General features: G+C 43.0%; 1 protein-coding gene across 3 annotated transcripts in view; it reads right to left on the bottom strand.

Annotated features, from left to right (window-relative positions):
- Window positions 1-353: 353 nt before the first annotated feature.
- The window catches only part of GRAMD4 (GRAM domain containing 4), a 119769-nt gene continuing 105110 nt past the window's right edge, over window positions 354-15012 (bottom strand). For 2 of the 3 annotated variants that reach the window (XM_068401629.1, XM_068401630.1), the window contains one exon: window positions 354-832. In XM_068401629.1, coding sequence (XP_068257730.1) covers window positions 689-832 — 144 coding nt within the window. In that variant the 3' untranslated portion in view covers window positions 354-688. The remainder of the gene's footprint in view (window positions 833-15012) is intronic. The other variant, XM_068401632.1, reaches the window with a different exon arrangement.

Raw genomic sequence — 15012 nt, 5'->3', positions numbered from 1 at the left:
CAGTTGGCCTTGGCCTATCAATCAACTTTACTCTGATATAACTAGCCTCTATGGCAGGTCCAATGTCTTACTCAGTCTTACTTGTCACAAACTACACTTTAACAGAAATACCTTGTCACACCAATAGCTTAATGAAAGGGAAAAGAGCTGTCTCCTCCCCAGCCTGCTGGGGACACAGGGGCAGGCTGCCCTGGGGACGGAAGCAAGCAGTTGTCAGATGGGAACAAACTGTGGCTGATGCCAGTAGGATCTTGAGCACGTGCCAGGAAAACATCGCCTCATTCAAACAACCATAATTTCACATAAGATAGCTCTCACCATAGGCTGGCCGTCCTCTTAAATGTACTTTTTTCTTTCTATTTGTGTTAAAAATAAAAGCAGACACAGGAGAGTGTTTCAAGCATATACTGTGTGAATAGAAGTAGAAATAATAGTACTTAGCCTTTATGTAGTGGCTTTTCATCTGTAGATTTCAAAGCACTCCCACAAAAGGACATTACTGTCGTTCTCCATGTTCTCCTGAAAGGAGAAGGGACGTGACCAAGCTCACCAGCACATCCCACCAGCCTTCGATGGCTGCCAGCTCTCACACTGGCCTCCCCACCACTTGTCCTCGTGTGCTTGACCTGCACTAGGTTTCTTCTCACCACCTTGCCTCCCCAGGTGCCTCCCGGGACAGTGACCAACACTAAGCTGGTGGGAGCAGCCTCCGAGTGAGAGCGCTTCCAGGGACCCAGTGCTGGGTGGTGCAGGGAAAGGGCTCTCTCCAGGCAAGGACATCTTCCCAGCTTCTCAAGATGGGCTGCCTGAAGAGCTGTTTCTCTACCTCCTGCTGGTAAAAAAGGAAACAGTCAGTTAGTGCCATGTTAATAAAACAGACCTCCAGGTTTTGTTTTTTTTTTTAATGAATGCACAGTACAGATACATTAAAAAAACCCTGTACATAGGGGAAAAAGAGTAACCCAGTTGCTCTTTTCTACGTGAGGAGCAAGGAATGTTCTCAGAGCCCTTCTTCATTCATACTTTCAGCAGCCATGTACTCTCCCTGCTGGGAGAGGGGCACTCATGGTGCAGTGGGTTTTGTGCCTGCCTGCAGGTCTTCCACTGTCCTGATTTGGCCCAAACCAGGCCAATTAGTCTTAGAGAAACCAAAGTCACTGCTAAATTCCTCACTGCTTACAAGTGAAGAGCCGAAAGGGGGTCACACCTGCAGGGAGAAGCAGACAGGGCAGGTGACCCAAGATTGACCAACAAGGTATTCCATCCCATACACTTCATTCTCACTTTCCTATTTATCACTAACCCACTGCCTCCTGGAGGTGGGGCCCAGGAGGGACGGTCTCTCCTGTCTCCCACTGATTGGTACCAGCTTTGCCAATTCTCCAGTTAAAAGCCTGCAGGTGTGATGGCAGGGGGAGCTACTGCCTTTTCCCCTCTGCCTGTGCTGGGGGGAGCAACTTTGCCTGAGGAGGATTTCCAAGCTCTCAATCTTGGTTTTGTATATATTTGATTATTTCTATTATTCTTATTATACTCTTTTTCATTACTATAGTTTATTAAAACTGTTTTAACTTTCCAACCCATAAGTCTCTCTCCCCTTTCCCTTAGGGTGGGGGGAGGAGAGGGTTAACAGAGAGCGTCTGCCACAGGTTTAATAGCCGGCCCAGCTTTAAACCGTGACATCCACACGGACCTGGAATCTGCTGCAAGGTCAGATTCCTTAAAGGTGTTTTGAGACAGCGAAAGGCTGTAGAGCCCAATTGTCGCTGATGTTTAAAAACATTTTAAGCTGAGCTGTAGTACTGAATCAGCAAATAGCAGCGGGGAGCCCCTGGCAGCTGCGGGAGGATCTCGGCCTGTTCTTTACAGGGAAAAAATGCATCTTCTGCATTTCGTCCTCATGCACTGACACGGCACAACACCAAGATTTCCATGAAGATGGAAGTGTTGTGTATTGTTGAGGCAAGGATGTGAACGTAAAACAGGAATATGATAGATCTCGAAATGCTGCTCAGGGGGCAAGGCACTGTTGTGCTAAAAAGTGTATTTTCCAGCCCCCTGTCACAGCCATGGAGGGCTGCCACTGTTAATTCCTTCAGTACTAAACCCAATAGGCACCCTAACAGTAAACAGCCTGCCATAGCTTAAAAACTATTCAGAGGTAGCAAGGTACCTGTCTGCCTGATCCCTCAGCTCCAGCTTTTCTGTGATAACGATCATTTCCATGGCAGTGTGGCCATAAGTGCTCCCCCTGCAAGGTACTGGGAAGCTTCAGTTGCCCTGGGGAGTGAGAGTGGACTCTCAGCATCCAGAAGGATAAGGCCATCGGATTTTGGATTTGCAGAAGAATTTAACATGAGGAGTTAACAAAAATGAGAATCGTTTTTTATGTGTCAGCCTTCCATTAACTGCCAGAAAATGCAAGGAAAACATTATTCAAGCCAGATAAGTATTTGATGCCAAGGTTTTCTCTTTTTACATCCCCCACCTGAAACTCAGAAATTAAACTGAACTTGAAACCAGGAGAAAGGGGAGAGAGACACAGGAAGGTGACTTGGCAGGTGGTTTCAGCTACTTCTAGCTGAAGAAGCTCTCTCCTCAGATGAAGGTCTTTTAAACTCTCTTAGGACTGGACAACCTCAGAAATACTAAAAACAATGTGTATTGTGCACCTGCAGAAAAAACCTTGGTCTATCAGTGTGGAGGTGCAGTCAGCCTTGCAACAACCCTCACTTGAATGCGCAAGGAGCAGTTAGGCAGGAAAGCACGTGAGTGTGATGCTTGGGAGGAAGATGTGGAGGCAAAGATGGTCACCTCTACAGAAATAAGACAGAAGCATCCCTGCAAGAAGCCACTGAGGGTTTCTGGTTCAGCAGGAAGCTAATGTGACTGCCCAGGGAAAATGGGCTCTCTGCTTCCCCAGAGGGATGGCTGGGGAAAGGACCGTCTGCTGCCAGCATCCTCCAGCCCCATAGCCCTGCCTGCCACCCAGGACAAGGTCCCCAAGACCAGGGGTCTACCAACACACCAGCACTGCCATGAACAGGCCACCGCCAGCACCAGGAAAGGCTACAGAGTCTTTGATTTATTTGCAAAGACCTGAGGACCTTGTGAATGTCATTATGAAATTACTTTCTTTTATTTAGGAGTAGACGTGGAGGGAGTGAAAAGGGGAATTAGTAACATACCCCAGTGTGCTGCATTTCTGTATAGGATGAGTAAAGAAACCCCAGCCCAGAGATCTTTGAGGCTCAGTGTCCTTTGGTCCTCTCAGAGCAGCATGTCTGAAGCTCTACCAGCCTTTTCTGACCCTCAGATCACAGCAGCTTTCCCAAGCCACTGCCTCCTGCTCCCCAGGCTCCCCCGGCTGCACGAGTCTGTCCATGTTTCATCTGTTCAGTTGCAGATGGAAGATGTCACACTGTTAAATCGCGTGGTGACAGGACAAACGCTTGTCTGTCACTGCTCTTCAGACTCCACAGAAAATGAAGCATTTTACGTATTCTTGATTGGACAAATGGCCCACCAAAGGCAATCTGCATTAAAATTCCATGTACATATGTATCAGTAAAACACAGAGCTGGCTTGTCCACACATAGAAATTTCTCAGTGTTAAATCATGGAAATATAATACTTAATGATGTTAGAAACAAAAAAGTTAGTCTGGCAACAAACAATCGGACAAGTACTGCAGGCCTGAAATTCATTGTAAAACTATTGCTTGGTTATTGGGGTTTATTTTTAACTCTCCCCACAATGTCTGGAAACCACAGACTGAAGATTTCTTATCATCGTTGTGAATAAACACAACGTGGGAGGGATAGAACAGAAAAGCACCAGGGCTCTATTCAGCACGAGACATTTGGGATGGCAGGGATCAATGTAGACAAGCAGATCATGCCAGCAAGAAGCATGAGGCTGCAGAGGCTTCCCTGCTCGTGAAGATCAGCCATTGCCGTCTCAACAGTCAGGTAGTATGCCTTCACAAACTGATCCAAGCCCACCTTAAAGTTATTCAGATAATTACATTTCCTCAGCTATGACACTACTCACAGATCTTATTCTAACAGGTTGGAATCATTCTGGTAATTTCCAGCCTATGTTTATCCAAGACCAGTTTATAACCCACACCTAAGTTGTCCTTCAGATCAAATCTTCCTGAGGACTATTCCCTGAATATGATATTTGCAGTGAACATATCACCTCTCAGTCCATGTTTTATCAGGCTAAACACAAACCCTTTGCTGTCTGCTTGAATGGCAGCTTCTCCTTTCCACAGACAGCTGTAATAACAACTGGGGTTTGCAGGCATATATTCTGGAGACTGGTGACCAGACCTACACATTTGCAGTCCCTAGGACGGGTTTGGATTTGAAGGTGGTCTAGAAGGTCAATGCTGTCAGTGTAAAAGTAGCCTTACTGGCTTGAGGGACTTCAATGCTTGAGGTAGACAGTGATTTACCATCCCATTCTCTTTGCCAAAAACATTTAAATTCCCTGGTACCATTTTCAAATGCGGCTAAGGGAAGACTTAAATAGGACAGCCATCTTTGTGAGCGTGGGACAAGGAGGGCTGAAAGCACAAGTCCTGTCACACAGCACTCCACCACCACCCATGTCTGCGGGCTCTTCCATTTCACACCTCCCGGGCCGCTGATTAAGTTGGCCTTCATCTGAGCAAAGTTTAGGTGCATCCTTGTATTCTATCTCAGTGAAGATTTGTATGTGACAAAAGGATTCAACATAAAACACGTTTCAGAGCAAGTGACAGGGGGATTAAAATCCAAGCAGAGCATAAACATACAAGGTTAGCATCATCAAAATGAAATTACTTTCACCTTATTGTTCTTTATAGACTGCATATTGACCATGAAAGTGAACTGTTTTCTGTAGCACGTTCAATTGACTTCGGGAAACTTCCTTAAATCAAATTGGAAATGTTTTAAGATTTCACAGGAGAATAAATGAGAAATAAATAGCAAAACAGCATTTCACCAAAGTGTCTAGTCACCAGTCATCATTAGATCTGACAGACAGAACAAGATGTTTAGAAAACTTATTGAATATGGTCTGTTATCTAGCTATATACCAAGGCTTTTATCTGATATATCTCTGGTTTCCTTTATATAAAAAGAACTCCGTTGTGTTTGCAACAAAAATTTCTGTTTATCCTAAGGACCTTGTTGTCTACAGCATGTTGTTTCTGAGCACTATACAATTTATTTTATGGCAACATAGTTCTCTCTGTTTTAATATTGCTGTGAAAAATTAGGAACATTGCAGTTTGTCTGGTGAAGGGCAGGCAAAAATCTGCTCTTATTTATGCCTGAACAAATCTAAAACAACTGTTGACTTAAGTTGCTCATCTAGATACCCACTGCTGTACTGGAGGAGAAACTCATCCACAGAATGCTCATTTTTTTCCATCATGGCTGTCCGTGCATGGCTGAGCCTCAGATCCTGATGGATAACGTACAAAGACTTTGAAAAAGTCATTGTCCTCCAGCCTAGATCTTCAGCTCCAACCTTTCTCTGCTACGTTACAGAGACTCAGAAACTTCAGAAACCTTGTCCCTGGGTAGGGACTTAGAGGCCATGACGAAGGCACTTAAAGCTTCTTCTGGATAAATTATATTGAGCTCTTGGCACTCTCTAAGCTTTTCCAGACTTCAAATCATTCTTGCAGTACTTTTCTGAATCCTTTCCAATTTATCAGCATACTCTTTAAACTGGGGATCCAAGAAGTGGTCAGTTTGTTCCAGTAATGCTCTTGCTAATGCCTCACAGAGTGATAATTTCTCTTCCTGCCTCTCATCAGTATTTTCTTCCCATGCAGCCAAGGATTGCTTTAGCACTTTAGCCACTTGGCCAGACTGGGAGCCCATCAGCAGTCAGCTATCCACCGTGAAAGCATTTCTTGGCTGTTGCTTGCTGAAATACAGTCCTGGTACCTGCATAAAAATATTCCAGCGTACGCAGTGCCATCTCCAGCAATTCAGCCCAACGTTGAAAGGTGCATTATTCAAGGAAGCGCAGACTGCTCTGCCATCAGATAGCTCTGAAGAGCTGCCCTTTACCGCCTGCCCCCCTGCTTTTTGCAGCCAGGTCTCCTAGGTCGTATTTGCACTCCGGCTGCAGAGGACGTTGACCAGAACAGGACCATGAGAAGGCACTTTGTGAAATCCCAGTGAATACATTACACTGGGAGACTGGTTTCTCATACAAAATTACTTCCTGAGATCTGTCCATTAGCCTCTTTCTAAGCCTTTTGATAGGGGTTTATATGGCCTTACGTACAGAAATGGTTATTTTTTTTAACAGAATGTCACGCGTTATGAAATGAAATGCCTTATGGTGTCAACTTTGGCAATTCTGTTACTTTTATCAGTCAAACTGCATCTCAAAGAAAAAGCAATATCAAGTTCGACAGAAATACTGCTCTGCACTCATTTGCCTATGCATACAAAAAAGCAATCAATCTGCAAAACCTCAGCAAATAGAAAATATATCCAGTTATTTAAATTTTCAAAGAATAAAAATCTTTAGTTCATCTGCTTTGCAATATTCCTGAAAACAGAAAGGTTTTTACTCCTTCCTGATATTCAGCAACTCCCACAACATCTGAGACAGCTAATTTCACTCTCAAGTCATTTAAAGCAGATGGATTGTAGTCATGCACAAAACTCTCTAATGAATAAGTAAAACTACAGTTACTTATTATATTATATAATAGCCATTTGTAAAGAACTGATCATTGAAGCAGTTGAAGTTTTCAGTTTCTCTCTGCCTTGCTTTATTTAATTGCCTTTGTCTGCCTCGGTTTCTTTGTGCATTTACTGCCATCCAGTGCTTCTGCCAGATATGACTCCACCACCCGCTATTGAGAGCTAACCTAAAGCAAGAATATTCGGTTCCTAACGCATTCTCTGACCTCATTTGCAGAAGAAGCGCTACAGGTATTTTACAGCAATAACCCAGAGCATCGCTCTGCTGTAGCAGTGTTTTGAAATGAGTATCTGAGTGTGCTGACAGCTTCATACTGATGGGACTCGGATTTTCAAGCCCTGCGGGTAGGGCTCTGTCTGCCCAGCATTGAAGGGGGCTGATTTCAGCTGCTGTTTTACAGGTGTCAAAGAGAAGAGGTTTCATGATGAGTACTTTAAATAATGGTTTGCTTTGGTTTTAAGATGTTAATCTCTTGGTTGGTTTTTTTTTTTAAATTCCTTGCATAGAATTTGCTTTTGCATTCTGTAGCCTGCAAGTATTCAGAGTGTGTGCTACTTCTGCTTCCCTGCAATATAAATCTCTGTACTTGAAAAGCATCCGTCTTACCAGGATGATTTCCTTTTTTTTCTTCTTGGACAAAAGTCATACTTCGTAAGATCTGCACAGGTTTATACAATGTCTAAGAAAGTTAAATAGTAAATATTTCAATTTTAAAAGATCCCAATTTTTCATATTTTCATGAAATGTCAAGTGGGGTTTATAATGAACAGTCCATGTAGCAAAACCCCTCTGGTACTCCCACATTTTACTAAGTCTGAATGTCTTAATTCTGTGAGGAATTAACCATCTGGGGCTTCAGAAAGGCCAAAACTCTTACTTCATATCTCATGAGGAGACAGGCAGAAGATGGACCAGGTAAAACGAGAAGTTTAGGGCTGTGGGCTGGGGAGTCAGGCTCAACCCTCATCCTGGGCAGGTCATTCAGACCATGTTTTTGAAGCTCTGTACGTACTCCTTGGTTTGGGTGGGTATGAGATACCTAAATAGCTTTATGTATCCAGCCATCTTCTTTGTACTTTCGGAGTTTACCAGCAAGTAACATTTTCCTTATTCAACGATATAATACATTGTGGTGAAAATTTACTTAAGGAGAAATGTATATTTGTGTATTTAAACTGATATCTATTTTGCTATTGTATGGTGATTTAAGGAAGACAGAACTTGTAGTATACAGCACTTTTAACCCCTTTTTGTGTGTGTGTGTGTGTGTGAGTGTGTGTTGGAGGTTAAACACTGGAACAGGCTGCCCAGAGAAGTTGTCAGGTCTTCATCCTTAGAGATATTCAAAACATGACTGGACATGGTCCTGAGCAACCTTCTGTGACTGACCCTGCTCTGAGTAGGGGATGGACTAGACAGTCTCTAGAGGTTCTTGCAGCCTCAGCAATTTGTGGTTGTGTGGTACAATATAGATTTGTCCTGAAACAAAATATTACGTAGATGCAGCAAAATATTGTACACCAACCCTAGGCAAAATCATAGCCAGAAAGTTTAATTATGTTCATGAGCTAACCGCTTTTCACTTGCTATTAAGATAATGAACCTCTAATGACACAGCAATTCATAATAGCATTCATAAATATCACATAATTTAACTTCCAATGTACTAAAAAGTTCAAGCACATGCTTAAGCATCAGAATAATCCTACTGTGATCGATAACTCAGATTTACGCTAAGCACGTGTTAGATGAACATATAATCTTTACCTATTTAATGCATCCACTGCTCTGGTATCTGTATTCCAGACCATGGAGCTGACTAATAAAGGGCAAAACAAAGGTTTTATGGATACTGGAAGAAGGTGTGTGTCCAGGTGAGACAGAAGTGAACTGGGAGACTGAGAGTCCAAAAAAGGGAAAACCTGGCCCAGAAAACCCTTCCTGGTACAACAGTAAATTCCCATGTAAAATTTGGAGCACATGCAGTTCAGCTACTCCACATATCCCAGGTAAGGTTGGCCTCAGACTAGAAATATAGGGGATTCGTGCACCTACAGCTATATTTAACCAGGAAGGCTGGCATACGTGAAGCCCTTCAGCTATCCTGATCCAGTTTTCCTGATCATCTGGTCCTTGCTGGGCACAGCACCCCAGAGGTCACCCCATCTCCAGAAGCACACGGCCCATCAGGCGCAGCTCCTCATGAGCATCAAAGCCTTCATCTCCCCTTACAACGAATCCACCCTACACATACACTTCACAGAATCACAGAATCACAGAATGTTAGGGATTGGAAGGGACCTCGAAAGAGCATCTAGTCCAATCCCCCTGCTGGAGCAGGATTGCCTAGACCATATCACACAGGAACACGTCCAGGCAGGTTTTGAATGTCTCCAGAGAAGGAGACTCCACAACCTCTCTGGGCAGCCTGTTCCAGTGTTTGGTTACCCTCACCGTAAAGAAGTTTTTCCTCATATTTATGTGGAACCTCCTGTGTTCCAGCTTGCACCCATTGCCCCTTGTCCTGTCAAGGGATGTCACTGAGAAGAGCCTGGCTCCATCCTCATGACACTTGCCCTTTACATATTTATAAACATTAATGAGGTCACCCCTCAGTCTCCTCTTCTCCAAGCTAAAGAGACCCAGCTCCCTCAGCCTCTCCTCATAAGGGAGATGTTACACTCCCTTAATCATCTTCGTGGCTCTGTGCTGGACTCTCTCTAGCAGTTCCCTGTCCTTCTTGAACTGAGGGGCCCAGAACTGGACACAATATTCCAGATGCGGCCTCACCAGGGCAGAGTAGAGGGGGAGGAGAACCTCTCTTGACCTGCTGACCACACCCCTTCTAATACACCCCAGGATGCCATTGGCCTTCTTGGCCACAAGGGCACACTGCTGGCTCATGGTCATCCTGTTGTCCACTAGGACCCCCAGGTCCCTTCCCCTCCGCTGCTCTCCAACAGGTTTGTCCCCAACTTGTACTCATACATGGGGTTGTTCTTGCCCAGATGCAGGACTCTACACTTGCCCTTGTTATATTTCATTAAATTTCTCCCCGCTCAACTCTCCAGCCTGTCTAGGTCTCTCTGAATGGCTGCGCAGCCTTCTGGTGTGTCAGCCACTCCTCCCAGTTTTGTGTCATCAGTTTTTGTGTCATCACTTCCCCCAGACTTCTCTTTCTCCTTGAGCAGGAGAAAAAAAACCTCCACAGCTCTCACCTGCATGATGTGAATACCCGCACCGCTGTGTGCACCTGAGCAGCCGTGCCGCTCTGCTGCTGAATGCTCTCTGCTTAGTTTCTTTCCCACAGCTGCAGGAGGCCACAAGCAACTGCTGAATGCAATGATCCAGTATACGATTTTTGTGCTACAGTGTTATATTTTGCTTTAAAAATCATGTTAATTAAAAATCTTTGCCTCATTTAATCTCCATGGCTTAGAGAATTTCAACTGAACCTTTAAAAAAATTCTTTTCCCTTTTATTGTTGTTTCTAATTTGTGTTTCTTTCAGAGTAGTGATTCAAAGAGGTTTAATCTGATTCACTTTGGGTTTTAATTGATTCCAGTTCCAGATGGTTTTACATCCTTCAAATGCCTTAAACAGCAATGGCAGGGAAATGCAGATCCGTTCTAATAACAAGAACTGTACTGAAGACTTCCACCTTCATCTAAAGCAAAACACCAAAAGCACAAATATCTCAGACAGGACTTTGCAGAGAATCTGCAAAAGAGACCTGAACCCTGGGGAGAAAACTTTAGTTTTTTTAATCCTCAGCAGAAAACACAACTTATTACTGGATTTTTTTTTAATTACCTCTCTCTACACCTTAAAGTATAAAACAGACACAAAAAAGAAACGGCTTCAGGTTTGGGATTCCTTGGGGTAGGAGGGAGGTTGCTTGTCCGTCTGGCTTTTTTTAAACAAAAGGTAGAGTCTGATCCTATGGTTGGATCCACCAGCAGCTCTTCCACCCTCATGGGCCCATGTACATCTAAACAATGCTCTTAATTCTAGTCTGGTCCCAGATTGTCCTGAGTGGAAGTACTGAGATACAAACAAGCTTAGATATTGCTTGGCCTACAGCTCTAAATGGAAAACTGCTTATCTAAGTCTATTTAAAAATACTGAAAAGAGTATGTAACATGGTGAATGCTGAAATCACAGTCGAACCGTAGAAAATAAGTTTGCTTTTGAAGTGGCAGGAGAAGAATGGGTGTGGCTTTTCCACGAACACGTGAAATTGGGCAAAAAGAGACCTCTTTGCCTTTTCTGAACACTGATATCTTTACAAGACTGTTTGATATGCAATTTCTTCCAAAGTTTCATCTACCGTGTTCCCAGATACCTTCACTACTGGTGTCTCAGCTCCCTGTTTCACCATGGCCTAGTCTGTTATTCATACTGTTAGGTTGTCACAGTATCTAACCTACCTGTTCTCATGCTTAGTTTCTTCTCCTATAGTCTCTGAAGAACCCTTGACCTTATACATCTGCTGACACGACAGTATTTACAGGCTATGACGCTATCCCAGTGACAACCTTACTGTACTGCATCACACCAAGTTCCTTCAGGAGCTCCTCCTCATGTTGCCCAGATTTTAAATTCTCCTTGGTTTGTGCTTTTTCTACACTTTTAGAAACTGTGAATCACATCAATCCTTCTCTCTGCATTTTTAATTTTGTTTCTGGATCTGAAACGAGCGTTAGCAGGTAAACATGTGGTGGATGCTCCATGGCCTTGGCAGACCGGGGCATTAAAACAAACGAAGGAAAGGAAAAGAAACTTGCTTTGACTTTAGCCATGAAGAATGTTAATCTAATGTTTGCTTCCTGTGTGATTGCACCAATAAATCTCTTTAGTCATTTCACGGTGCCTGATTAGACATAAATCCCACCAAATCTAAAAAGTATTATTTGGGCCCTGTCTAATGTGAGAGCAACCTGGGAGTCAACACAGCTTCTGAAGGTAATTGAGAAAATGTGGCACAGGTAAATTCATCACATAGAGAAGTGGTGGCTTGCACAAGTCTCCTTTTTCAAGTGGGGAATTTGGTGCCATTACAAACAAGTTTATAAAGCTCATCAGGAGCTTTCTATCAAAAGGATTTTTTGATTCAGCATGACTGTGGATACACAATGGGAGATGTAGTTCCACCAAAGAGGGGTTCCTTGGGCCCTCAGCCCTTCATATGTTCTCAGGAGGCTGTCAAGGACCCACAGAGGTAAATGAGAGAAAGCAAAGTAAGTTGTTGCCTAATTGGTTTTCCTTCCCCAGGATTTTTGGCTATGAGGTAGCAAAGTCTGAAGACTAATGCCACAGGGGAAAATGTGAGCAAAGAGGACGTAAACTCATACCCCCACAAACTGCAGCTTCAGGGACAGGTACGTGCTATAGATTGCAGCTTGAAGCAAAAACATCTAGATGTTTCCAAATTAGATGGTGTTTTTTGAACAATTTGTTCAGATTTTTATGTGCGCTCATGTGAATATTCCAGCCTGCATCAGGACAAAACAACAAATGTTGAAGAACTTGTTTTTCCCTTGGGATGAAAAACCTAATTTCTACTTGGCTGTAGAAAATAAACAATCTGCAGTAGCTTAGAGGCTTAATTAAAAACAGACTATACCTGTGGTAAGAACTGGCAAACATCGACTTTTTAATGGCTTCTGTGAGCAATCGAAAAAAAAACAAAACCCTACTTGACTTTGCAGTGTAAGGAGAAATGCAATTCTGAAGAGCAGCCGGGCTTTGGGACCCTGACCTTTGCTGATGGTACCCTTGGAGATATAAACAAGACTAAGGCAAGCACTTAAGTGATACACAAGATAGAAAGTATTACCTTAACGAGATGTATTTTATAGAGCTGAGTGTTTTTACTACAAGGCCACAGTTAAGACCTAATGAAAAACAAAAATAGAAGTGCTTTTGAGATGGTGAAAACAGAATTTACTACCACTACTGGTCAAACTGCGAAGGGATCTAAGCGGGTTCCCCAGCACAGGCTGTGCAGCTGGGGAGCTGCTGGGAAGAGATGCAGCCGGCCACCTTGTGGAAAATGCAGTAATAGTCAGCAGAGATTACACGGGCAGGATTTTAAAGAAATTATGCTAAAACCTGCAGAGTTTGATTTTATTTTAAAGGATTGTTTACTGTGAATGTACTAAGACAGACCCTCACTTGCTCTAAGGGCTGGCTCACAAGTAAATAGAAAGCCATCACTGCAGAGCTAACAGGATTCAGCTGTCCTTAATACACATTCCAATAAGGAGAAATAATTAATAGTCTTGAACAGGATAGCAGATGGACAGAACACAGTTCCTATCAAACTCTCATCCTTGCCCCTGCTCTAAAACACACTCTAAGACTCATCCCATTTGCGTGAATGGTTTCTAAATGGCCCATTTGTTTAAAACTCCCTTTTTACTGTGCTGAATCTCCCTCCTGGTAAGAGAGCCAGACACATTTCACATTAACAGTAGTGCTGCAGCTAGTAGACCCCCTGCAAGCACAGCGCTCGTCACTGCTGTGTTCACTGGCTTGCAATGAAGTTATTCCACATTGTTTCATTACTAGGGAGAAGATGCAATAGCAAATTCTTCTAGTCTCGCTGACTTGTTCATCTGTTTGTCAAATAAACAGGGGGAAGATGATGGTTAATTTGGTAACAGGAAGGCTTTCCTCATTGAAACATCACAGGCAATAAATAACCATTCAGTGGGTTTTTGTTTGTTCCCTTCATTATTCTATGTCTGTAACAAAGTGAATTCATCTGGTGTTATGTTTAAATGAAGAAAATATATATATAGTCCTTGGTACTGAAGTCATATGGGGGAAATCTAAAATGTTTGCAAAGAAAGATTATAATGGAAAATAAAACACAGACAATTTATTACTGACTTTAATCCTTTTTCTTCTTTCTTTTAGACAAGCTCATTACGGAAGAAGAACTGAATTTCTGCAGTAGCTGCCTTCACTCACAGGCCTCTGATGAGCAATCAGCACTGTTCACTGAAGCATGAGCTTTATATGTGTACAGAAATTCACAGCTCAACAAATTCCCCAGATCAACCTGGAGATGGAATAACAACAGAATTAGATGTGTTATTACAGATAGTGACCCAACACCTTCATTCTTCATCTTTCATTTACCTTTCCCTTTGCCTGCATCCAAAATGACAAGCTGAGTCTGTCTTCGCTCAGTCACTTCTGTGATGAAGTGTTTGATGAAATTTCTGAAGGCCAAAAATACTATTGCTTTCTTTTTAATTTTGATGTTGTTTTTCTTACGTTGCTATTCACATAGAAGCCACATATGGATGGAAGAGATAAAGGAAAATGTCATGTTGTACAGGCTTTAAATTAAAATAAACTTGCATCCCAGTTTTTTCATGTAGGAAAAGACATGAAAGATCCTGCATGTCTTCCACTTTTCCAAGAGGAATCACCGGGTGATTTTATCTTTGCCAGTGAAAGCAGCAACAATTCTGGACTGCACCAGGTGGGATAATTTTAGTGTCTGTTGTTGACTACAAACCAAACTTCTCATCCAAATACACCTCCTCCCCATGAGCCTGCCACTGTGTCCCTGGTCATTGTGCTCTCTGAACTTGGAGGCAGTGCAGAAGACAACATACCAGTTCCTGTCAGGGTGGTCAGCAGACTGCTGGGGTAGGCAGCTATTGCTATTAAATTACAAGGATTTATTAGGTCCAGCATTTTTAGCATATCTTGTCTTCTCATCTTCAAACTAATCTGCAAGGCTTGCAAAGGCGTTAACTTCTTTCTGTGGTGCTGGGGAGAAGGACACCGGTGCTCTTAGGATTGTGGAAAGGGAACCTGAAATCCGTAGGAGCGTTTTTGACAAGATCCATTCATTTAATAAATGGCAAAGTATATTGTACATATATATATATATATATATACTGAGGCAAAGTAAGGAAAGGGTGGCAGTCTCAATTTTGGATTTACTAAAAGTAATTCAAGTCTCTCTCCTACAGAAGATGGACCCAGGAGCAAGTCTTGCATTAGTGAGGTATTGCTGGGCCACGAGCGACACTGGAGGGGTTTTCAGGAACATGCTGCCCGACTCCCGGCTTAGCAGAGCCTGTTTTCTAGAGCGGGGCATCCCACTACGCATCACGTGCTGCCAACCAGGCTGTCAGCACTACGTGTTCATGAACAAGTAACACATTTAACCACAGGTAAATAGAGGAAGGTCAGGAATAAAACACCATAAAATCAATATCTAGCTTTTTTTTTTTCTGTTTCACACCGTTTATTACAGCT

Source organism: Nyctibius grandis, chromosome 5 (assembly GCF_013368605.1).
Source record: "Nyctibius grandis isolate bNycGra1 chromosome 5, bNycGra1.pri, whole genome shotgun sequence".
NCBI classification, from domain to species: Eukaryota; Metazoa; Chordata; class Aves; order Nyctibiiformes; family Nyctibiidae; genus Nyctibius; species Nyctibius grandis.
This window is presented reverse-complemented; position numbering and strand designations above follow the sequence as displayed.